The 23787-nt window shown below is 44.3% G+C and overlaps 1 protein-coding gene across 11 annotated transcripts in view; it reads left to right on the forward strand.

The window, feature by feature from the left end:
• Positions 1-23787, forward strand: part of Cpeb3 (cytoplasmic polyadenylation element binding protein 3) — a 177132-nt gene that overhangs the window by 103735 nt on the left and 49610 nt on the right. For all 11 annotated transcript variants that reach the window (XM_032891865.1, XM_032891856.1, XM_032891858.1 and 8 more), the window contains 2 exons: positions 7509-7676; positions 8839-8928. In XM_032891865.1, coding sequence (XP_032747756.1) covers positions 7509-7676; positions 8839-8928 — 258 coding nt within the window. The remainder of the gene's footprint in view (positions 1-7508; positions 7677-8838; positions 8929-23787) is intronic.

A 23787-nucleotide genomic window follows, 5' to 3' on the forward strand; every position in this document is an offset into this window, starting at 1 on the left:
TGGTGGGAAGGAGCTTTCTGGCGAGGACAGTCTTGAAGACGTGCAGGTCATCTGACACTTCGCTTCTGCAGGTTTAGCTTCAGGTCATTGCCACTCAAATATTATTCATCGACTTATGGATCAGACAGTACATTCTGGACAGTAACTAAGAGTATGTGCCAGGAGCAGATGGAAACCCATGTGGCCAAGTTAGAACGGTCAAGAAGCCTTCTCTGTTTCTTCTGTTGGAATATTGAATATAGATTTTCTATGGAAGTATCACGAGGTTCTAATTCAGATTCATACTGTCTTTACATAGGAGTATACGTCTTTTAGGATATAGTATGGATTGTTTAAAGCATTTTGGTGTTGGGGAATGTTTCTCGTAAAGAACAGGAATATTTCCGAGGGCTGCTAGGTAGTGAGGCAGGACTGCAGCACAGCTCGCATGCAGTTCTTAAGATTCAGTTACTAATTACACGTCCGGGAACTAACATTTAGTAGTTGCCCTAAGAATAGCCCTTTTTTGAGACAGTGTCTCATACAGTCCATTCCCAGCACATCCCAGACCCAGTCACTATTGCGCACACTTAAGGAAGGGTCTTGCCGCCCTGGGTAGGTTCAGATGTACTCGGCAGGCCGGGGCGGCCTCAGCCGTGAGATCCTCCTCCTCAGCCTCCCGAGTGCTGAGATGTCAGGCGTGTGCCAGGCAGCCCATCTGGGACAGTTTGTTTTGAGCATGGATCTATGCCAACCAAATGACTACATGGATAATAGCCTCCAAGGGTTCAGTGGACTGCTCAGATCACCACTGCACTAACTTACCCTGGTGAGAGTCTGCAGCAGTGAGAGCATCACTGGCCCGCTCAGAATCACCCCTCACAGTAACAAAACAGCATTCAGAGCCAAAGGCCTGCAGTTCTGTTCTCAGCACCCACAACCAGCTGTGTGACTCCAGCACTAGGGGGATCTAGCATCCTCTTCTGGGATCCTGCACACACATGGCTAACAACACTCAGACATATACATTATAACATAAATAAGTAAACAGCCCTTCAGGAGCTTATGACTAGAGCAGAGGGAAGCACATGGCTGTCAGAGCATGGAACCACTCTAGCTTGCGCTCTCTCTCTCGCTCTCTCGCTCTCTCTCTCTCTCTCTCTCTCGCTCTCTCGCTCTCTCGCTCTCTCGCTCTCTCGCTCTCTCGCTCTCTCGCTCTCTCGCTCTCTTGCTCTCTCTCTCGTTCTCTCTCATAGTCCTTGCTGTCCTGGAGCTCTCTATGTAAACTAGGCTGGCAATCTTTTTTTTCTGCTGGGTCTTGAACCTGGGGACCTTATGCAGACTAAGTGCTCTGCCACTGAACCTTTCCTTTAACCCTTCCTCATCCCCACAAGTTGTATCTTTCAAGTGCTTCCTGGAGCAGTTTTCTCACCTATCAGGCACCAGGCAGCCATATCACAGTCAAGCTGACTGGAGATCTCATATTCCAGTCATGAGGATACACCTTCCTTAACTCGGATGTCTCTAAGGTTCATGCATTTCATACAGATCTCTTCAGTGGCCCTGAGCTGCAGACAGAGATAATATGGTTTTGGTGGTTCTTAAACTCTAGCAGAGGAATCACTGGGATTTGGGGGTGGTGTTGGGTGATGCAGATTTTGAAGCCTGCCCTCCACATTCAGATTAGTGGATTTGAGGGTCAGGTTCTGGAGCCTATATTCTTAGTTCCTACTTGCAGTTAGAGAAACATCATCCATGTGCTCACGAGTTGCAGTTTCATTCCCAAGGCTGCCTTCATTGCTCAGGCCTAGAGCACTCTAAACACCACTACTAAGACAAAGGCATTGTTTTGAAGTCTTAGGAAGTGTCTTAACTCCCCATGACTGATTTTGGAAACTGTCCAGAGTTTTACAACTCTTGCTTTTATTTTCCTCTGGGGAAGCTGTGGTTATGTTGGTCATGAGAAACAAGGTTTTATTTGTTCAAGAATGTCTCGAGTATCCGTGAGTTTTTCACTGCTCTGGTTGAAGACTTCCTCGTTGCCATCTGGATAATCACTGGTTTATTCATAATCTCAACCCATCCCCCTACTCCCTGGGTTCAAGTTCCCAGGAGAGATGACAGAAGCTTTTGTAGGATTTGAGACGTAACATGGTCAGAGGTAGCTTAGAGAAGCGATTCTGGCAAGACAAAATAAATAAATAGATCAATTTTTTTAAAGTTAAAATGGAGTTGATGAGAGTGTAATAGTTTCCAGGACACGCATGTAAAAGCACTGTGTGTAACATGTTTTATGAGGATGTAGCTCGGCTGGTAGAGTGTTTGCCTAACATACATGGAGAGTTGGGCGCCGTCCCCAAGACGACAAAAAAGCGAATGTGGTAGTGAATCCTAGCCCTTGGGAGGTAGAGACAAAAGGAGCAGAAAGAAGTTCAAGGTCAAAGCTAGAGAGATGGCTCCCTGGTCCAGGGAGCTTAGGTGAGAGTCTATGGAAACTATAATGTAGTGGGGTGGGGAGGCATAATACTCAATAAAACCCAGGATACTCGCAGCCATCTGTAACTCTGGTTCCCAGGAGACTTGACAACCGCTTTTGGCTTCTGAGAGTATCAGTTATTCACATGGGGTACAGACATATATGCAGGCGAAACACCCACACATATTAAAAATAAACTTAAAAGTTTAAGATCAAGGCTGGAGAGATGGCTCAGTACACTGACTGCTCTTCCAGAGGTCCTGAGTTCAATTCCCAGCAACTACATGGCGGCTCACAGCCATCTGTAATGAGATGTGCTCTTCTGGTGTGTCTGACAGACAATAAATGAATGAGTGAGTGAATGAATGAATGAATAAATAATTTTTAAAAGTTTAAGATCATCCTCAATTACATAGAGTTTGAGGCCAGCCCAGAATATATGAGACCCTGTCTTTAAATGAAAAAAGAAAAAGAAAAAAAAAAGAGAAGTATTAGATTTAAAAAGGGGAAGATTGGTTTCTCTAATACAAAATATGGGACACAATGCTTGTGCAGGTGGAAGCAGTGAGAGTCAAGGCCCCACCTAGGGGCCCCATCCTAGGGGATGTCACATTTCTCATGTTCAGACTCCTGTGTTATACTCAGTGGATATGCTCAGAGGAATGCATGTCTTTGTACATGCTATATTCTTTTGTTTGTTTTGGAGATAGTCTTATGCTGTAGTCCAGGCTTGCCTGGAATTTACTAACGTACCCCAAGCTAGCCTTAAACTCATGATCCTCCTTTCTCGCGCTCCCAGGGGCTGGGATGAAGGGTGAAGCACCCTGGTCAACTCTGCACCCTCTGCCTTGTTTCCTTAGGTGCAGCCTCCTGTTTAACGTGCTTTAGGTCCCTCTAATGTACTCTAAGGTAGAAGATACACTGGTTAAGATTAATTTAACCTATATCCTAATGGAAACTATAATGTAGTGGGGTGGGGAGGCATAATACTCAATAAAACCCAGGCAATGCTATGGTGTTAACTGGGGAACGTGCTTGGAGAGAGAAGCACAGGATGCTATCATGGATTGGAGGGCGCCTGATCTAAAGGTTCAGTACAGTTCCATACAAGAAAATGACTTTGCTGCTGAGACCTCAAGAATTAGGGATTAACAGTGGGGTTGGAGAGATTGCTCAAAAGTTAAAAGCACTCGCTGCTGTTGGGAGGACCTGGGTTTGATTCCCAGTGTCCGCCTAGTAGCTCACAACCATCTGTAAGTATAGTTCCAGGGGATCTGATGCAATATCTGTCCTCTGTGGGAGCCAGGGCATAAGTATAATGTACACACACACACATGCAGGCAAAACACTCATACAGATAAAAGAATTAGTGATGATTGGAGGAAGGATTGCTTAGAGGTTACAGGAACACTGTGTCCTTGGCACCTGTGGCAAGAGTAATCAGGAAACCCACAGGACTCTGATTAGAGAGGTTGCTGAGCAAGGAGCAGCAGCTGCTTTAGGGAAGAAGTGAGCAGGGACTTTGTAGTTTGTAGTGATGTTTTTGTACTTGATCCAAAGGCAGTGGAAGGTCACAGAAAGATTTGAAGTCCAGAATGTAGGGTACAGTTACATGTTCAGACTAATATTGGGAAATCGTTACTTCAGCTTCTCTCCTTCCCTCCCTCCCTCCCTCCCTCCCTCCCTCCCTCCTCCCTTCTTTCCTCTCTCTTAAGAAAGCATTGTTGGATTCTAGGTAGAAATCAGTGAGAAAAGGGATTTATGTAGCTACTCAGACTGTGAGTGAAGAAATGAGATAGTGGTTTGGATTAGGGCATTAGGACTAGTGGTCACAGGACTTATAGTAAAATAGTATTTTGAAGCTTGAGTCAGTAGAATTTAGTGAGAAATGAATTTGTGATGGGGGGCGGACGGGAGAGAATGAATTATGAAGGCTATATACTAAATTTCTGGATTGGTTTGGGTGTGTATAAAAGGCCTTTGTTTTTTGCTGTATATGTATTGTGCAGTGTGAGAGCCCACATGTGATGGGTATATGTACATGTATGCAGGTTCATGGAAGTCAGAGGTTGATGTTACCTGTCTCCCTTGATTATTCTCCACCTTGAACTACCCATATTTAGGCAGGATCTCTCACTTGAGCCCAGAGCTTCCTAGCTGGCCAGCTTGCTCTAGTGATCCCTTGTCTCTGCCTCCTAAGGTTAGGATTACAGGTGGCCACCATGTCCACCAGGCTGGGGCTCTGACCTTGGTTCCCATATTTTATGGTATCTATTTTACTCACTGAGGCTCTCTCAGGTGGTGTTTATATTGACATTTAAGGAATTCTAGAGAGAAGCAGATTTAAGTGGAAGATCAGGATTTTATGTGATGGTTTTTAGTTATTTTACTCAAACTCCCACTCCACAAAATTTTGTTGAAAATTGCCCTCCTACAAACCACAGGAGGAACACACTGTCGCTTGACCTTGGTCATTACCTGCAGTTTCAGAGTTACCAGCCTGTACTTACTTGCCTGTCCCCTCATACTCCTTTGTCAGGAAGTCCTTTGCCGCTCTTGGAAAGGGGATAAATATTTCCCTTGGTGTTTCCCACCGAGTGTTGTATGTTAGAGACTTCTGTTACCTTCGCTCTGGATAGTGCTGGGAGCAAGTTAATGCTTCCTCACTGCAAAGCAGCATTTGCTTTCTCACAAGGTGGAGCCTGGCACACCTTTCATTCTTTTCGTTTCATTTGTGCCTCTTCTCTACCAGCCTTTGTCTTTGCACATCTCAGTTTCTTGAATTGGGATTGAGAGGTAGGAATGGATGCTCTGGGGAACTGCTGATTTGATCCGAGGGAGACTGCATGGCAGATGTAACTGTCTGCTGTCCGAAAATGTCTGTGGGAAGCTCATTTTGCCTACAGTTGTTGCAGATCTGTTTCTTTCTTTCTTTTTTTTTTTTTTTTTTTTTTTTTTTTTTTTTTTTTTTTGGAGCTGGGGACCGAACCCAGGGCCTTGCTTGCACTAGCTAGGCAAGCGCTTTACCACTGAGCTAAATCTCCAACCCCAGATCTGTTTCTTCTACTTCCTGTGATCAACCAACCATGGAGGGTGAGAGTTTACTGTTGTTCAAGCCTGTGCTGTAAAGGACAAACTTTGTCTGAGTAGCCATGCTGGAAAGAATGGATAGGAACTCTTCAGTGCCTCCTGACCCCACCCCTGGCCTTTACTGACTCCACGCTTCGGAACAGTACCTGGCTTACACCACTGAGTTGGTTGTAATATGACACGGTTATATTACAGTGTTTTTACTTTTTGGCAAAAGAAATGTTTGCCATTTTTCTAAGGCTATTTATATTGTTCTTGAATGTGGCTATAGTGTCACAAAACCTGGGTTTCAGGGAAATAAAGACGATCGAGTAGACGGGAGGGCACTTTGTGTGCTTGTTTCCGTAAAAGTGGGTAGGTTTATCTGAGAGATGGGCTTTCGTCTTTCCCCCTTCTCCTCCTTCCTCCTCTCCCTTCTTCTGCTGCCCTTCCTCTTCCTCTTCCCCCCTCCTTTTCCTTATCGATTCTCTCTCCCCCCACGTCCCTCCTCCTTTTCCTTATCTATTCTCTCCCCCCCCTCCCTCCTCCCCCTCTCCCCTCAGACAGTAGAAACTGGTGGCAAGTTTTACCAGGAACTCACAGACTCAATACAAGAAAAATTATTTTGTAATTTGAGCCACATTGAGAATAATTGCCAAATTAAAAATGATTTCTAGTCATGATAGCACACGCCTCTAATCCTAGCAAGTAGGGGGCAGAAGCAGTCAGATCTCAGTGAGTTTGGAACCAGCCTGGTCTACATAATGAGTTCCACAGTAGCCAGGGCTACACAGAAAGATCTTATCTCAAAAAACAAAAACAAAAGAGAACATGACTCTTTATGAATTCTGTTGTTGCTGTTGTTTTTCATTTGTTTGTTTTTCTGAGAGATGGCATCACTATAGCCTTCAAGAGAAATTCACTGTATGGACCAGGATGGCATTGAACTCACAGAGATCCTCTTGCTTCTGGGTTCCAAAGTACTGGTATTAAATCCATGCTCCACCATGATCTGCATTTTGTGTGTGTGTGTGAAAGAGATTTAAAATGCAGTCTAGAGTAATAGTGCTAATATGTCATAGCCACACCCACACTATATTACTACCTCTTGATTTAGTGTTTTCACTTACATACCCTGTCCAATATTGTTACCCGTGCTTATTTTCAAATTGGCGTCCCTTTGATGCCAGGAAAACTATCCTTGGCTCTGCTATTAGAAGAGACAGAATTACCTTCTGTCATCAGGGCAAGCCTTTACAACTAAAACCCTGAGGTCGCTGACAAAAGCAGATAAAGATCATGATGCAGTATTTATTTTGCTTGTCCTATGTACTTTCAAAAATGGCTAAGAAAGGAAAAAAATAACTTATGGGTACATTCTCCTTGTTTGGTTTTATGAGACAGGGTTTCTTTGTGTGTAGCTCAAACTCCATCTGCCTCTGCCTCCCAAGTGCTGGGATTAAAGGCATGTACCACCACCCCAACTGGGTATAATCTAACTAGCATAATATTTTTATTTATTCTCTGAGAATTTCAATTTTAATTGTTTTAATCCTTTCCATCCTTCTCCAGACCCCCAACACATGGACCTCCCAGTTTTATGTGGGTTTTTCTCTTCAATAAGTCAGAATCCACGTAGTGCTACCTACATTAGGTGTGGGTCCTTTACCTACCCCAAAGAAAAACGATCTTCCCTCCCCATGCAGCCATCACCTGCCTGCAGCTCTTCAGCTAGGCATGAGGTCTGGTGAGAGTGTCTCTTTGCTAGAGGACATATGCTTAGTAGCTGCAATGGGGACTGTGAGTATAAATAAACCTGGTCGTACTTGGTGAGTTAAGTACTTGGTAGTTAAGTTTTCAATTGGAAAAGCCATGCCTCAGGATACATTGTGTTCTATACGCTTCAGTTGTACAATGGGCTTCTGATACAGCATTGTTCTTTAGAAAAGCCATTCTGATTATAGAAACTGCTACTTTGTTTCAGGTCGATCTTCTCTCTTTCCCTTTGAAGACGCCTTCTTGGATGACAGCCATGGTGATCAGGCCTTATCATCTGGCTTAAGTTCTCCCACTCGATGTCAAAATGGGGAACGAGTGGAACGCTACTCTAGAAAAGTGTTTGTTGGAGGCCTTCCTCCTGACATCGATGAAGGTACCATATGCATTCATTAACAACTTTACAAGAGCTGGACTTTTGTGCATTGTGTTAGCAGACCCTGACTCTTCTCCAAGCCAGCATCAGTAAACACATGTTGAATGTGTAATGAAGTTGAACTATGATAAAGCTAAGGAACTATTGTAGTTCTCATAGGCTTTGGATGTGCTATTTTAGACTCCACATTAAAGTTGTAGGTGGCCAGAGCTTCATTTCCTCTGTCCTCATATCTGTGTTAATATCGTGTCAGTTAGATTTTCATTAAGGTAAATTTCTTACCATTGCTAAGGGAATGACAACCTACACTGAAGGAATTACAAGGTCACAAACTTCTCCTTCCAGCCTAAAGAAGATAAAGTAATTGAGCTGCAACCTTTGTATCTTACTTAGTGAAGAGGGCAGTCTGGATACACAAGAGAGACAGTTGACTTTCCTTTCAGTCACCAAACAGAGCTTTCTACTTCGCTATGCTTGTTCCTTACCAATAGAATCGCTCGTTTCAAAAACAATCCTAGAGATTCCGTACTAGTGGACTCCATGTGGATGAGATCATACGTGTATACTTTTCAGTTTACATTTATTAAATTGGGGTGATATGCATATGCCACAGCCCATGGAGGGCAGAGGACAAATTATGAGAGTTTCTTGCTCCCATGTGAGTCCCAGGGATTGAGCTCAAGTTGTTAGGCTTCATGGCGAGGCCCATTATGCACTGAGCCATCTCTTCTGTCAAATATAATTTTAGTGAAATTATATTTGAAACATCTTCTGCATCTTTACCTTTTTTTTTTTTCTAAAAATACAGTAACATTCTCCGTTTTGTAAATCTGCTCTCCTTGACATAAAGATCACCTTAGCTAGAACTGGAGTTTTTCTTCCAAGTTTCCTATTAAGTTTACTGGCAGTAAAAGGTAGGGAATTTGAGTTAAAATCATACTTTTCGTGATTAGCTCATAACCAAATATGCTCCCTAGCAGAGGTACTCTACTCTGCAGGTTTTACGTCTGAGAGACTTTAGAAAAGCTCTCAAAAGAAAATAAATGCAAAAGGCGGGGGGTGGGGGAGCATCCCTTAAGACATATTTTAATGAAAAGATATCTTTTATGTTTCCCATGATTGCAGGTTTCCCCTTTTACTAAATCCCTTCTTTGTTTTGTAGATGAGATCACTGCCAGCTTTCGCAGGTTTGGACCTCTCGTGGTGGACTGGCCTCATAAAGCGGAGAGCAAGTCGTACTTCCCTCCTAAAGGTAATGGACGCAAGACGTCCCTCTGTCTCTCAGACGCTAGACAGTTTACGAGTCTTGACACAGCCATTGGCCCTGTTGCCCTAAGTTACAATGATTGTTGTCATATATGAGTTTCACTTGGAGACACTTCCCCAGGAGTGACCTTGATTTTGTTAACAGTGAGGTTTTCGCTTTGAATTTGTTATGGAAGAGCTTTTTGCTAAGTTTACAGTTTCCTAGGGTTGAGGGATGCCAGCAATGGTAAGATGTAAAGGTTAGCTTCATGTGTATCCCGATAGCTGTGTGCTTTTCTATGTTTTATTGTCACATACATCTCACAGTCCTGGGCTTGAGGAAGCTGGTGGCTAAAGAGTGATTTTCTGCAGTCTGCCCATCATCCGCAGCTGAATGCTAAGTGGCTCGGCCTATGGAGGTAGAGAACTCCCCAGCAAAAGAGCCTCACAGCATCCTGCTTCTCTTGACTCAGAGACGGTCTCCACTACGTTCTGACAAATATATCGCCTTCTTGCTCAGAGTTTGTCTTGCTGCAGAATCCAGGGACCGTCCGTGCTGGTGCTTGGTTTGGTTGTGTTCTGAGAGATCTATCACAGAGTACTCAGGATTGAAGAGAACGGGTTTCTCTGTCCTCTGTTATGTTCTGCAGCCTGTGTTTCAGGGGTGCCATTCATCTTGGAAAATGACTTGTGATACATTTTCTGTGTAACATTCCTCGTCTTAAAAGGAGGAATTCAGCATCCTTATCTTGTGCCCTGTGCAGGATTCAAACTTGAGCTCACGCTGGGGAAACCACTGGCTTCCCGCTATGCCCAGTTCATTAGTTTGTTTGCTCACTTAGCCATCTATAACCCACGAAAAGAAGTTAGCCACTCCAGGGTTACTCGTTGCTTTTACTCTTCTGTTAATTTTTTAGGACGGGCCTTCTTCACTTTGTATTCCAGGCTGGTGGAGTACTCAGCGAGCTTTTACCTCAGCCTCCCAAATGCTACAGTTACAGGCGCACAGCAATATCTGGCTCAGAACATTTTACATCCTGAAATTAAGCTTATTTCGTCAGAAGAGATGAAAATCATTATACTGATTATTTCAGTGGAAGAATGTGTTCCCTGCCTTGTGACACATGAGCTATACTATGTAAAGTTGTATACGTAAAGACGTTTTTAGGTCAGGTGTGGTGGGACATACTGTGAGCCAGCATTTTATCTGTGAGCGATGTGTTTATCACATTGTGGAACATGTTACACACTTTATAAAATGACACACATGAAAGGTGTGTCCCGGAGTGATAGTTACAAAAGCAGCCATACCAAGATTATGAAAACCATTCTTGCATAAAGTTGTCAAATGATCACTGGAAAAATAGAAAGGAAATTAATTATAACTCTATGGTCACATTCAATTAATCATCCCAAGTGTGCATCTGTGAGAAATACTCATTTTGCTAAATGTCCTCCTTATAATATGTAGATTTGTATGAAGTTTTACAAATATGTGCATTGCGTAAGTGTGCGCTGCTTTATTATGTATTTTCTAAGTGTGAGCATCTTTCTGTGGCAGACTTAACATTGCCATTAATGAGTATAGTTTATTCAAGTCCGTGGATGTTAGAGCTATTTTCGCTCATAAATTGTGCTTCAGTTAGTATTATGTTTCATCCTTTTTTTCCTTTCTGAGTTTTCCTTGCAAGGGGAAAGGTGCTGAGGATGTAACCAGGGCCTTCTGTGCAGGGCCTGGGCAATGGCAGTGACTTACGGTTCTATGACTTCAGACCTGTGTCACCAGGCCTGGCTCAACAGGGCGCTCCAGGCCTGTCTTACCTCCGAGGGTAAATTCCTGTTCCCATTCTTAGTACTTGGTTTATAAACCTCAGTCTTGCTGAGAGTCTAGGGAAGTTATTCCTTTTCAGTTGTTGCCAATTTTATGGCTAAAAACACTTTTGGGGTTATTTTTAACCTTCTTTTCTGTCACATTAATTTTCTTATTTTGTTAGACAAATAATTTTCCTGATACCTTTTAGGTATTGGGTTTTTTTTTGTGAAAACTTCTTATATGAATGACTTTTAGATAGTCTGAAGTAGCCCAGGCTGGACTTATACTTACTCCGTAGCTGAGGATGACTTTCAACTATAGACATGAGTCACTGAACTTAGCCGGGGTCAAGCCCGGCAGGGTTCCGTGGACTCTGGCAAGCACTCCATCAGAAGCCCACTTTGTTTTTTCTTTTAAGTACTTTGAACTCTTTGAAACCGCTCCACCCATTTATCGCTTACTTTTCAGTGATATTTAGTGGGTTGGCTTTTTTTTTTTAACAGTGCCAGTAAAATTACCAGTACTTTTCTTTGTGTTTTGGTTGGTGGGTTTGGGCTTTGAGACCATCAGCACGCAGCCGTGGCTGGCCTGGAGCGCCCTGTTGAGCCAGGCCTGGTGACACAGGTCTGAAGTCATAGATATTAGAGAGTCTGTGGGAAGAGGACTGCAAATTCAGGTTTGATTCTGTCTCAAAATGAAGTAGATGAAAAGGGCTGGGGTGAACCTGAGGCACATGGCCCTCGCCTAGTGTGGGAGGCCTGTACCACAACCACCCTGATTACAGCAGAAAGAGGGGAGGGCAGAGGGAGGGTGGGAGGGAAGGAGAGAGTGGTAAGGGACAGACCCTGGTGCAAACGAAGCATAGGGCATGGATATTTGTGTCCGGAGTCTCTGGAGGAGTCTGCGTTAGGTCTAGAGAAGACACCATCCCTGATTTTAAATGGCTGCACTTTCTCAAAGGTACTCAAAGATACAAATATGAAACTTTGAATGGTAAAGTATGAGTCCTGGCACTAGATGTATGGGGCTTTCCTTTATCGTATGGCCCTAGGTTGGTTATATAACCTTTCTGTGTCTTAGTTGTATCACCAACAAAGAAAGAATAAAATGGTACCTATTTCATGGTGCTGTAATGAGGATTCAAAGGAGTAAATTCTGTGATAACATGATGTTATAAATGATAATATTTCTTTTAAACTATGGACCAATCTGTAATCCATATCAAGGGAGCAAAATTATTCTTGACATTGAGAAGAGATTGCTGTGGGGTGTGTAAAAAGAAAAGACAGAGAATGCCAGGGCACAGTGTGATCAGTTTTATTTTCATTTAGGTCGGCTGTTTATGGTGAGCCAGGCAATAAGTCACTATTTTATTCTTAATCTGAGTTAATCATCCCAGTTTTTCAAGGTAGGCACCTACTTATTCACTGTTCTGTTGCTGTGAGGAGATACTGTGGCCAAGGCAACTTATAGAAAGCATTTAATTGTGGGCTGGCTTACACTTTCAAAGGATTAGTCCATGATCATCATGGCAGGGAGCATGGAGGTAGGAAGGCAGGTGTGGCACTGGAATAGTAGCTGAGAGCTTATATCTGATCTGCAAGCGACAGGCAGAGAGAGACTGGGCCTGAGGTGGGTTTCTAAAACCTCAAAGCCTCAAGGCCACACCTACTTTAACAGGGCCAAACCTTTTAATCCTTTCCAAATAGTTCCATTAAATGGGTACCAAGAATTCAATCATATGAGCTTGTTGGGGGCATTTTCATTCAAATCACCATGCCACCATATTATTCCCATCTTATAGAAACAGAAATAATTTCAGACGAGAGTAATTTGTCAAAGGCCATAGTTAGAACTGGGATTTGAGCTAAAACAGCCTGCCCTTTGAAGTCAAAGGCTTTCCTTCTTCCCCCGACCAGACAGGATCTCATGGTGCTAGCATAGACTTAAAGTGTGCTGTGTAGCCAACCTTGAACTTCTGGTTCTCCTTGCTATGCCTCCCACGTGCTGCGCATTACTAATACCATGCTGATGATGCCATCTGGGACTCTACCAGAGAGCCACATCTCCCGCATCTCCCCCCTGTTGGGGGAGGGGAGTGTTTGAGACAAGGTCTCATGTAGCCCATTCTGGCCTTGAGCTTTGTGTGTGCCCGAGGTTGACCTTGAACTCTTTAGGTACTTGGATTACAGGCTTGTGCCAGTGTACCTAGCTGTGAGTCCATAGTTGTGAGTCCCTAGTTCATAACTGAGTTGTGCTAGTCTCATTTAGAAATAAGAATATCGAGCTGGAGAGAAGACACCGACTGCTCTTCCAGAGGTTCTCAGTTCAATGCCCAGCAACCACGTGGTGGTTCTGTAATGGGTTCCAATGCCCTCTTCTGGTGTGTCTGAAGACAGCGACAGTGTACTCACATACATAAAATAAATTAGTCTTTTAAAAAAAGTAAGGATGTCACAGAGATGGACATGTTCAAGATAGTCTTTAAGGCTGAGTGAAGTCAGAGCCTTGATCTTATATAAGCTGAGTAACTGGTGTTCACAAATACGAACTACAGACCACCTGAGGGAATTCCTGTTCCATACCGTGATGGAAAATTATTAATCTTCCTAAATTTCATCCAAAAATGAGGGTAATGGTTATGCTGTCTTAGTTAACTTTCATTGCTGTGAAGGGACACCATGACCAAGATAACTTTTATAAAGGACGACATTTAACTGGGGCTGCTTACAGAGCCAGAGGTTCATCATCATTGTGGTAGGAAGCATGGCGGCCTGTAGGCAGACATGGTGCAGGCAGAGGGTTCTACATCTTGATCTGAAGGCAGTCATGAGAGGATTATCTTTTGTAGGCAGCCACGAGGGGACTATCTTCCACATTGGGCAGAGAATGAGCAGACCACCCCCATAGTGACACACTTCTTCCAACAGGAGAGACTGTCTCCACAGACAGCCAGGAGGAGGGTGTCTTTTCCACACTGGGCAGAGCCTGTGCAGTAAGAGCCCTGAAGCCCACGGCACAGACACTTCCTCCATCAAGGCCACACCTATTCTAACAAGACCACACCTTCTAACAGTGCCATTTACCTTGAGCCAAGCATATTCAAACCACACACATGCCTTCCTGCAGATGGGATATTTTGCATAGTACCAAGGTATCACTGAAGGATTGTTTGTCTGAGCAGAGGAGTGGTTTTCTGGGTTAAGGTATGAAGACCTAGGACAGCAGCAGTGAGATATGACAGGAATGGGGAAGGATCACTGGTTGTGTGATGGCGCTGGTGGTGATGGTCACGGAGGCAGTAGGTTCAATGGCAGGGTGTGTTGAAATTCCTTCCACTAAATGGTATGCTGATTGGCATTGTTGATCAGAGGGAGAATCAGGTTGGTGTGTTGGTGATATGATGTAGAGTTTGGTCTGTCCTCATATCTAATCTGAGAAGAGATTCCTAATGAGTACTTGGTTTACAGTCAGACCATTGGGAGCATTGTGTCTCGAGTCCTCTTTTTTGAGAGGGGAGAGGAAAATGAAGAACAGGTTAGTAAAGTTTATAGCAACAGTTACTCAGATCATGAAATAAAGATGAATATGGCCTTCGTGTCAGATACCTGGCATTATAAATAAATACCCAATAAGTGAACAGAGCAATAGAACCAGAACAAAACTTCATTGAGCGAGTGTTACTTTATGAGCAGCAAGAATGATGGTGCGTCCTCAGCAGACTTTGTCTCCTTGTAGGCTTTAGTCCCGCACACCTATCTGTCTGTACGCAGGGCAGGGACCAGAGCCGCCGAGACAGTCTGTGCTCACACTTTAATCTCGTCTCCCCACAAGCATCTAATGACTTTCGTTGACTGCTTCATGGATCCCATACCCTAATTTATTTGCTTGCTGGCAATTTAGCCCCTTAGTAATAATACTTATGTTCATGTGCTCTTGTCTGAGTCCTTTTCTTTCGAGTTGTTTCCTTTAGGCTAAATTAGAACCTCTTAACTAGGATGAGAATCTTAACGACTCCGGATTTGATGTCACATGGTCTCCCAAAGCAATCTCTGTGAAGTTTATGCTAATTTAGACATCTGCACCAAGTTTTCTCTTTAGTTCCAAGTCAGACAAATGGCACATTGCAGCTGTGAACTCACCTTTTTGTTTCTTTGTTCAGCAAATAATGGACCTCTGCAGAAGCCAGGGCCACATTGGTATGAATCATGGGACTGAAATGGTTCCATCTTTTTTCGATCCATCGTGATTGGCTGAGTCTTGGTTGCCTTCCCACCATCACTGCCCTGATTGGCTGAGTCTTGGTTGCTTCCCACCATCACTGCCTATCTTAGCAGAGTCTCATAGGGGAGCGTAGGGTGACCTTGAAGTTCTCGTGCCTTTGAGTGCTTATGTTGTAGATCTACACCACGGTGCCCAGCCCTGCTGTCATTTGAACAGGACGGAAGGAAACTCTGAGAGCAGTGGTACTTCTTTTTGTCTGAAACTCTTCACCCAGGCCTCTGAATAGGATGCTCCCTTTCTTCCTTCAGGCCTCTGCTTAGATGTCACCTAGACAACGATCTGTCTCACTTCTGTATCCAAAGTAGCTGCCCCTCTACCCTCTGCTGCCCTCATATTTCTGCCGTACCTCAGTTTGCTTCTCTCTTTTTTTTTTTTTTTTCTTTTCTTTTTTTCGGAGCTGGGGACCGAACCCAGGACCTTGCGCTTGCTAGGCAAGCGCTCTACCACTGAGCTAAATCCCCAACCCCTCAGTTTGCTTCTCTTGACGTTATCTGTCCTCTGCTTTCCAAACTGGAAGGTAAGAGCTGGGTGACTCTTCTCTTTCATTCACCACCCTGTACCAAGCACCGCTCAGCCCTGGCATGCTGGCCTCAGATATTTTTAAATAAATCAGCTACAGCTTTGTGACGGATGAACAATTTCATTGCTCAGAGAGTAGAAGTCCACCACATTCTAGAACTGGGAAGTTCCTTAAAGACCATTTTAGTCTACATTTAAGGATGAAACAGAAAGAAGAGAAATGTCTTCTCACTAGTGTGAAAAGTTTTTACCAGATGACTTGAACCTGGAACATCGATAGTTGGTATGATTTTACCCAGTAAATAGAGGAAGTGGATTTTTAATTCATTCTGCTTAGAAGGGAAGGCTTGCTTGGGCTTTAGAACCCTTTCCTCTGTTGTTCTCACCTAAGCCGGAGTCTTTCGGAAATGCTGCCTTAAGCCGGGAGTAGGTCTGGGTTGTCTGAGTTTGTCTTCTGTCCATACCTAGAGGATATAGGAGTAGGTCTGAGTTGTCTGAGTCCATAGCTTACCTATAGGATATATAGGTCTGAGTTTGTCTTCTGTCCATAGCTTACCTAGAGGATTCTGCCTCCTTGGTGCTGCCTCACCATGTATGTTCTGGATGAGACTCCTTAGCGTTGGGTCCTTTGGATGGACGGGTCACAGACACTGAGGTGCTAGCTCAGCTCAGGGCGGGGCTGTGACTAGAGATAGGAGGAGGGGCTTTGATGTGAGCAGGTGGCGTGCACGCTGTAGTAGGGTCGGGCAGCTCAGATGTGAACACTGGGAGCTGATTCCCACTGCAGTCTTCTGCTGCGAGTCTAGCTGAGCTCCAGAGAGGAAACCTGATTAGTCCAGTTTGTGTTCTAAGACTTGGCTATAACACAAGTTATCCCCAAGGTAGAGTCCTGGATTTCTTGACTGCTTACTAAAGGAAAAGCTTGGTCTTACTTCCTTGAGCATCTAGGAAGATAACTTGGCCCAACAAATGTAGTGGTAGGTATTTAATATAACCTCTCTTAGTGTCTCCTGGAGAATGTCTCTTCTTCAAAGTTGCTGCCTCTGAAGCTATAAAAATGTCTCCCCACCCTGGACTTCCTCTCCTTTCTGCACAGGCAGCTGCTCCTAGTGCTGCTGTAATCTAACCTGGGGGATGGGGCCTGTGGACCACACACACAGTCTAGCCATAGAGAGCAGCTGTGCCAGCCATTGTGGCAGAGGCCTCTGGGCAAGCACAAGGGCAACCGCCAACCTCAGTCATTGGGCAGAAGATGGCTGTGCCTCTGAAACCCTCCAGAATCTGAGATGCCAGCAATGGAGGAGGCCATAACCCACAGCTTACTCGGGCTTTGTCAGTCTGGGGCACGGACCCAGCGCATAGCACAGAGGCCGACATGGGCACTCAGTATAGTACAGAGTGACTCAGGTGCAGACTCCCTTCCGCTCCCAGGAAAGCATGCACATTTTTTTTAAGTATTTTTATTCTTTTTTATGTGTGTGGTTATTTCACCTGTATGCATTTCTGTGTTTTTATGTCCATGTATCATGTATGTCCTGGTGCCCCAAGAGGCCAGACAGTTGAGAGCTGCCATGTGGGTACTTAGAATCAAACCCAGGTCCTCTGGAAACGTCAGCCAGTGCTCTTTAGTACAGAGCCATCTCTCGAGCACCAAAAGCATACGCTTCTGAGCAGCTGTTTGAGTGCACTCCTGGAGCGCTCTGTGCTACGCAGGCTGGCTTGCCTGCTGACCTTGTGACTAAGCCATGCAGTTGTGATGGTTTATGTAACACCAGCATGATTTGTGAGCCTGGCATACGGCAGGCCACGTGGATTCAGATCCACTTAGACCTAGCCAGCTAAGGTGATACTGTTTGAGGGACAAGAAAGGGACAGACATAGGTCATTGAGTAGCTATAACGGGCTGGACTGTAGCACCTATTTCATTTCCTTCAGTTGCTCTAAAATCTGACTTTGGAAAGACAGGTTTGCAAATGTCATTTTTTTCCCCTTGTAGATAATTTGAATGGAAATAAGTCAGTGTTGTTCTAGTCTCAGATTCCAAGATTTTCAACCTTCTGGGTTATGTAAACTGATCAGTCAGGAAGCCTAGTGAATTTAGCATGTATTTAATCTTTCACACTCTATAATAAATACTTTGAGTAATATTCTTTATTTTCCTTTCAGAAATGTAGGTCTTGGCTGACAGTACTATAACACTGGTGAATTATGAATATACTTTAATATTTTATATACTTGCAGTTTTCATTCCAGGGAGCAGCTTTCTTGTGAAAACATGGAAACTGCACTGTACTGTAATGGGGTGGGTTTTTTTGTTTGTTTGTTTGTTTGTTTGTTTGTTTTTTACCTTGTCCTGCTTAGACAGATGGAGCGTAGTTCATTCCCACTCAGGCTGTCTTATTAAACACCTGTCTTCTCAGCACTGTACTAAAGTCAAACTGTGAACTTGGTGTTTGTGAACCACTTACGCTGGGGAGCTGTACAGGAAGGAGAAGAGCGTTTGGGGCATGCAAGCCACAGGACAGAGCTTGAGCAACCACAGAAATAGAGACAGTGTACGAGGTCATGTTGGTACATGCTGTGCTGGGGCAGAGGGGCTAGGAAAGGGCAGGTGCTTAATCCAGAGAAGCTGTAAGCACTCCTCGTGGGCACTCAGTTTGGAAGACGGCACCTTTCAGAAACTGAAATGAAATGCAAATTTGGCAGGTGAAGGAGAGAGGATGTTTCAGTTTCTGTCTGGACTTACTGACAGGGCTTTGGTAGGATCAAGGCTGAAAGTATGACCAAGAAAGAGTATATTAAGTAAAACGATTGGAAATGGGAACCCGGGGCTGGGGGAGTGACTCAGTCACTAAAGTGTTTGTCATGCAAGCATGAGGACCCGATACCTGTCCACAGAAACCACCACGTAAAAGGCCAGGTGTGGTGGCATGTGCCTCTTATCCCAGAACGAGAGGCGAGGAGACAAGAGTCTCTAGGGCTTGGTAGGCAACCCGTTTAGCCCAACCATCATGCTTCAGGCCAGAAAGAGGCCACCCAAAGTTGACCTGTGGCTTGCACAAATGCACACACACCGGGGTGGGGAGAAGAGGAGGAGGAGGGGAAACAGCTATGAGGAACAGTAAAAATTATTGAATGCTAACAGTGAACCTGGGTTGTCTTCTAAATAGAGTGGGTGCCCATACTCTTGAGGGGAACTGTTATAGAGAGAAAATGTATTGTCAGCCAAGTCAAGAACTAACCTGAGCACATTCAAGTTGGAGGAGCAAAGAATTTAGTGTCTGAGCTTAGGCCTGAGGACCTGACTGAGGGATGTGTCTGCAGAAAGGAAAAGCAGCAGCTATGTGACAGATATCAGGCATCGGGTCTCGGGAAGAGGTGCTACAGTTACTATTTGACAATCGGCATCGAGTGATTTAATCCCAGCACCCGATGTACTCATCTGAGGCAGTGCCTCTCGTTGGGTTTTTCAGATTAGATAAGACAGCACACAAGCACCAGCACAAGTCTTGTCGGTGTTAAATTGTATGCCCTCCCCAAGAATGTAATACGTAGTAATAAGATCACCCAACTGGTTTGGTCAGTTCCTTGTAAACTCCCAGTCTGGTCTCAGTTTTCGTTGGCCAGGTGCTTATTAGAACTGACAGTGACTTGAAGGACAGACTGGCAGACTTCACAAGGCCCTCTTTATGACGAGAATGTGTAGTTACATAAACAGCTTTAATGCTTAACTCTCCCAGTCACTGCCCCAGACTGCAGAAAGTGCTCTGCCAATCTCCATTTCGGGGGTGTTTCTCAGTCACCTTGCTTTCTTGTTCATTCCCAACCGCTCTCATCCCTACTCACCCACAGCCAGCCCATAAGAAACAGTCATTGGTGTAATAAGAAGCAGAAAATGCCCTGGAACCAATGTGTATTTCAGTTCCAGGTAGCAAATATACTCTGACTCCAAGGGGCCTGTTTAGGAATCCAGGGAGGTGAGCAAGTGGGTCTGCAGGGCCACATCTGCACTGGAGCAGGGCTGTGTTTTCTTAATGGAGTCCTCTCCGTGTTTTCGCCTGTGCCTCTGTCCTCAGAGTGTGCTTCTGATATCTCTGTCATCTCTTGCTTACTGAAAACAATCTCTCTTCTCTCTGTGAAGGTCAATTTTCAAAAATGTGTTTAAAAGCTGATTCTCTGGATTTTTAATGCAGTCTCCTATTTTTTAAGGACTTTAATGTATTTTTTTTAATTTGTGTGTGTGTGTGTGTGTGTGTGTGTGTGTGTGTGTGTGTGTGTGTGTGTGTGTGACATGTGTGTACCTGTGAGGGTCATAGAATCCCTCGGAGCTGGAGTTGCTGGTGAGTGTGAGCCACCCTGGTGCTGGAAACAGAACCCTGGCCTGGAAGAGCAGCAAGTGCTGTAACCACTGAGCTGCCTCTCCACTCCCTAATAGACTGTCTGTAGGTGAGAGCCCTCTACCTACCCCAGGACCTCAGTGTATGCTAATGGGTAAGTTCCTGTGGCTAGGAAGCGTAAGGATTCAAGCCATTCAGAGCTAAGGTTTTCTAGTCCAACAGGAAAATAAACGAGTGTAGGTCTTCCGTGCTCTAGGCAGCAGGCAGGGGGTTGCTGGTGTGACTCACTCACTCCAACCTCGTGTTCTAACTCAGAACTCACTTGCCCCTTTACACACGAGCCTGAACTCAGCCTGTCTGTGCCTCGGCCTGCTCTCTTTCCTGAACTTGAAATGGCCTTGCTTCTTGGAAAAAAAATAGTCCTTTCCAGCTAGACCTGGCTTCTGCTCTGTAAGTTCTCTGGATTGGACAGATCTCCTGCGTTCTTCTTACTCGTATTCTTAGGACATTCCCGTACATACCCATATGACCACACCGTCCATGAAAACAGTCATTGTTTACATCCTCATTACAGAAGATACACATCCTGGTTTCCCTCATCGCTGTAGAGCCAGTGCCTACCGTCATGCTTTGCACCTCCTAGATATTTTTGGTTCTCTTGAAATGAATCCAAAGACAAACCTCCTGAGGCAAACCAGGTAAATCCTCTGACCTGAAATTCAAGGTCAGAGAGAACGTTTGAAACAGACTGCTGGTGTCATTTAAAAAAAAAAACAAAAGTGAACCCAGGCAGCTCAGACTGGAGGTGCCCTTCAGATCTCTTTAGGAAGGGTATTGGTGGTTGAGAGCTTGGGTTTTGTGAGGCGAGAGAGAGTTCCCTGCCTATCCAAGGCTTGGGCATGTCTTTCTGGGGCTGCTCTGACTGGATCAGAAGCCTGTATGTTGGTCACCATTTTATAAATACAAACCATGACACAGCCCCATATACTGGAAATTTTTTCTCATTTGTGGCTATTACTTGAAACAAGTAAATCACCAAAAACGTTTTAAAGGCAAGTACAGGCCAAGGCAGCGGGTCAGATGACACGATTGCTTGGATTCAGGGAGTTTTCCTGGCACCCATGGCCAGTTAGTTGCTGAGGTCCACCAGCTCTCGTAGGCTGTCTGATACTCCCAGTGCAAGAACCAGAGTCTGAGGCAGGCCAAAGAAGCAGTCTAGGCTGAAAGTGAGTAGTCCATACCACCTGCAGAGACTAAAGCTACAGAGACGTGGCCTCCCTAAGGAGTCTGCTGTCCTGAATTGAAGAAAGAGACCCAGAAGATGGCCATGTCCAGACCTACTAATGGCAGGAAAGGGATCAGCTGTTGAATGTCCTCATGGCCTTTGTATGTGACATCTGGCCAGAAAGCCACAAAAACCACTACAAAAATGGGTCGAAGGAAGTGTCTGTTGTGAGGGTGCTACTGATGTCCTCCTGGGACAGGAAGTCTCAACACAGCTGGAGTTCTGTTCTCCGAACAGCAAATCTAGCCTTTGTGCAGACTCAGAACATATCCAAAGATAGCATCTTCTAGCTTCATATTTCTTAGAGACATAGCGAATTTATGTTATTTCCTCGGTCTTCCGCTCAAGCACCATTTGAGTCAATTCTTAGAGGAAGAGACGAAATAGTTGTCCCTTACATCTCCTTGAAGGCTTTGTCTATGAACAAACAGAAGGAGTTCTTAGTAACGTATGCAGTGGCCACTAGCCTTAAAACAGCAGTTCTGCCTGCAGAGAGGGAGGGAGCACTAGGAAACTTGGCTTGGGTTGCATCCAGTGTGGCTCAAAGTTCCTACATGATAGAACTCAAGAACTTGTTGCCTGTCATTATTTGGTGCCAAGTATCATCTGAAAGTCATTCTCATGTTAAAAAAAAGTTAGAGGCATGTTCTTAGTGCTATTGAAATTAATTTTATCTTCTTTTGACATGAAACAGTGTTGATAGCTAATAGGTAGCAGTGAGAGCTGTAGATCTGGCTTAGGTTTTAATCCAAATTCAGCCCCTAGCTTTGAACCCATGGACAAGATAATGACCACCAAGTTTACCCCATGGAACCTGTGGGGTGAGATGAGTCAATGGGTAGTGCTTCTCAACCAAGTTCCTAACACCCAAGGCCTGTTACTGATGGTAGTATGCTTGGTAACAATTACTATTTATATAGGGGATTAAATACTTAAAATTATAATATAAAAGATATTTGAGACCTCTGGAAGCTTTATTTTTTTTATTTTTTTATTTACACTTCAAATGTTATCCTCTTTTCCAGTTTCCTATCCATAAACCCCTATCCCCTAGCCCCTTCCCCTGCTTCTATGAGGGTATTCCCCCACCTACCCTTTCCTGCCTCTCCGCCCCTACACTGACATTGAGCCTTCACAGGACCAAGAACCTCCCCTCCCATTGATGCTCCACAAGGCCATCCTCTGCTACATATGCAGCTGGAGTCATGGGTCTGTCCATGTGTACTCTTTGGATGGTGGTTTAGTTCCTGGGACCTCTGGTTGTTTGGTATTGTTGTTCTTATGGGGTTGCAAACCCCTTCAGCTCCTTCAATCCTTTCTCTAACTCCTCCAATGGGGACCCCGTTCTCAGTTCAGTGGTTGGCTGCAGGCATCTGCCTCTGTATTTGTTATGCTCTTACAGAGCCTCTCAGTAGACAGCTATATCAGGCTTCTGTCTGCATGCACTTCTTGGCATCAGCAATATTGTCTGGGTTTGGTGGCTGTATGTATATGGGCTGCATCCCTGGGCGGGGCAGTCTCTACTCCAAACTTTGTTTCTGTATCCCCTCCTATGAATATTTTTGTTCCCCCTTCTAAGAAGGACTGAAGCATCTGCACTTTGGTCGTCCTTCTTTTTGAACTTCATGTGGTCTATGAGTTGTATCTTGGGTAATCCAAGCTTTTGGATAATATCCACTTATCAGTGAATGCATACCATGTGTGTTTTTCTGTGATTGAGTTACCTCACTCAGGATGATATTTTCCAGTTCCATCCATTTGCCTATGAATTTCATAAAGTCATTGTTTTTGATAGCTGAGTTGTACTCCATTGTGTAGATGTACCACATTTTCTGTATCCATTCCTCTGTTGAGGGACATCTGGGTTCTTTCCAGCTTCTGACTATTCTAAATAAGGCTGCTATGAACATAGTAGAGCATGTGTCTTTGTTATATGTTGGGGCATCTTTTGGGTATATGCCCAAGGGAGGTATAGCTGGGTCCTCAGGTAGTGCAATGTCCAATTTTCTGAGGAACCTCCAGACTGATTTCCAGAGTGGTTGTACTAATTTGCAATCCCACCAACAATGGAGGAGTGTTCCTCTTTCTCCACATCCTCGCCAGCATCTGCTGTCGCCTGAGTTTTTTTTTATCTTAGCCATTCTGACTGGTGTGAGGTGGAATCTCAAGGGTCTCAGGAAGCTTTGTATTTGAAAACCAACCAAGAATATTTTAGAGGTAATTTTTAATATGTTCTCAGGCAATAAAAGAAAAAAGCCCTGTTAATTAAATTTACCCTTCAAAAACTTAGCCAAATAAAATGGAATTGTGCCCATATACCTTCCTATTCCTGATCCTTAAGAAAATCACACTGCCAATTCATGGTTATCTAAAAATCCTTCCATGTTCCAACGCAGCACTTCTAACCTATTTGGTACCAGTAGGAAGTGAGGAATTTCATTTTAACTATTCTGTACATAACCCAGGGTCATAACAGTAGCAGTGGTCACAAGTTCCTCCAGAGCCTACCTCTCTTCCTTCAGACTGGTTCTGTGCTGAGGAATTTCTGAAACTGGAGGCTTTTTGTGAACGTGTGTCTGTTACAGACTCAGAGTGCAAGAGATAAAGGAGAGAGTTTTGGCCAAAACA

Source organism: Rattus rattus, chromosome 2 (assembly GCF_011064425.1).
Source record: "Rattus rattus isolate New Zealand chromosome 2, Rrattus_CSIRO_v1, whole genome shotgun sequence".
In the NCBI taxonomy this organism is placed as follows: domain Eukaryota; kingdom Metazoa; phylum Chordata; class Mammalia; order Rodentia; family Muridae; genus Rattus; species Rattus rattus.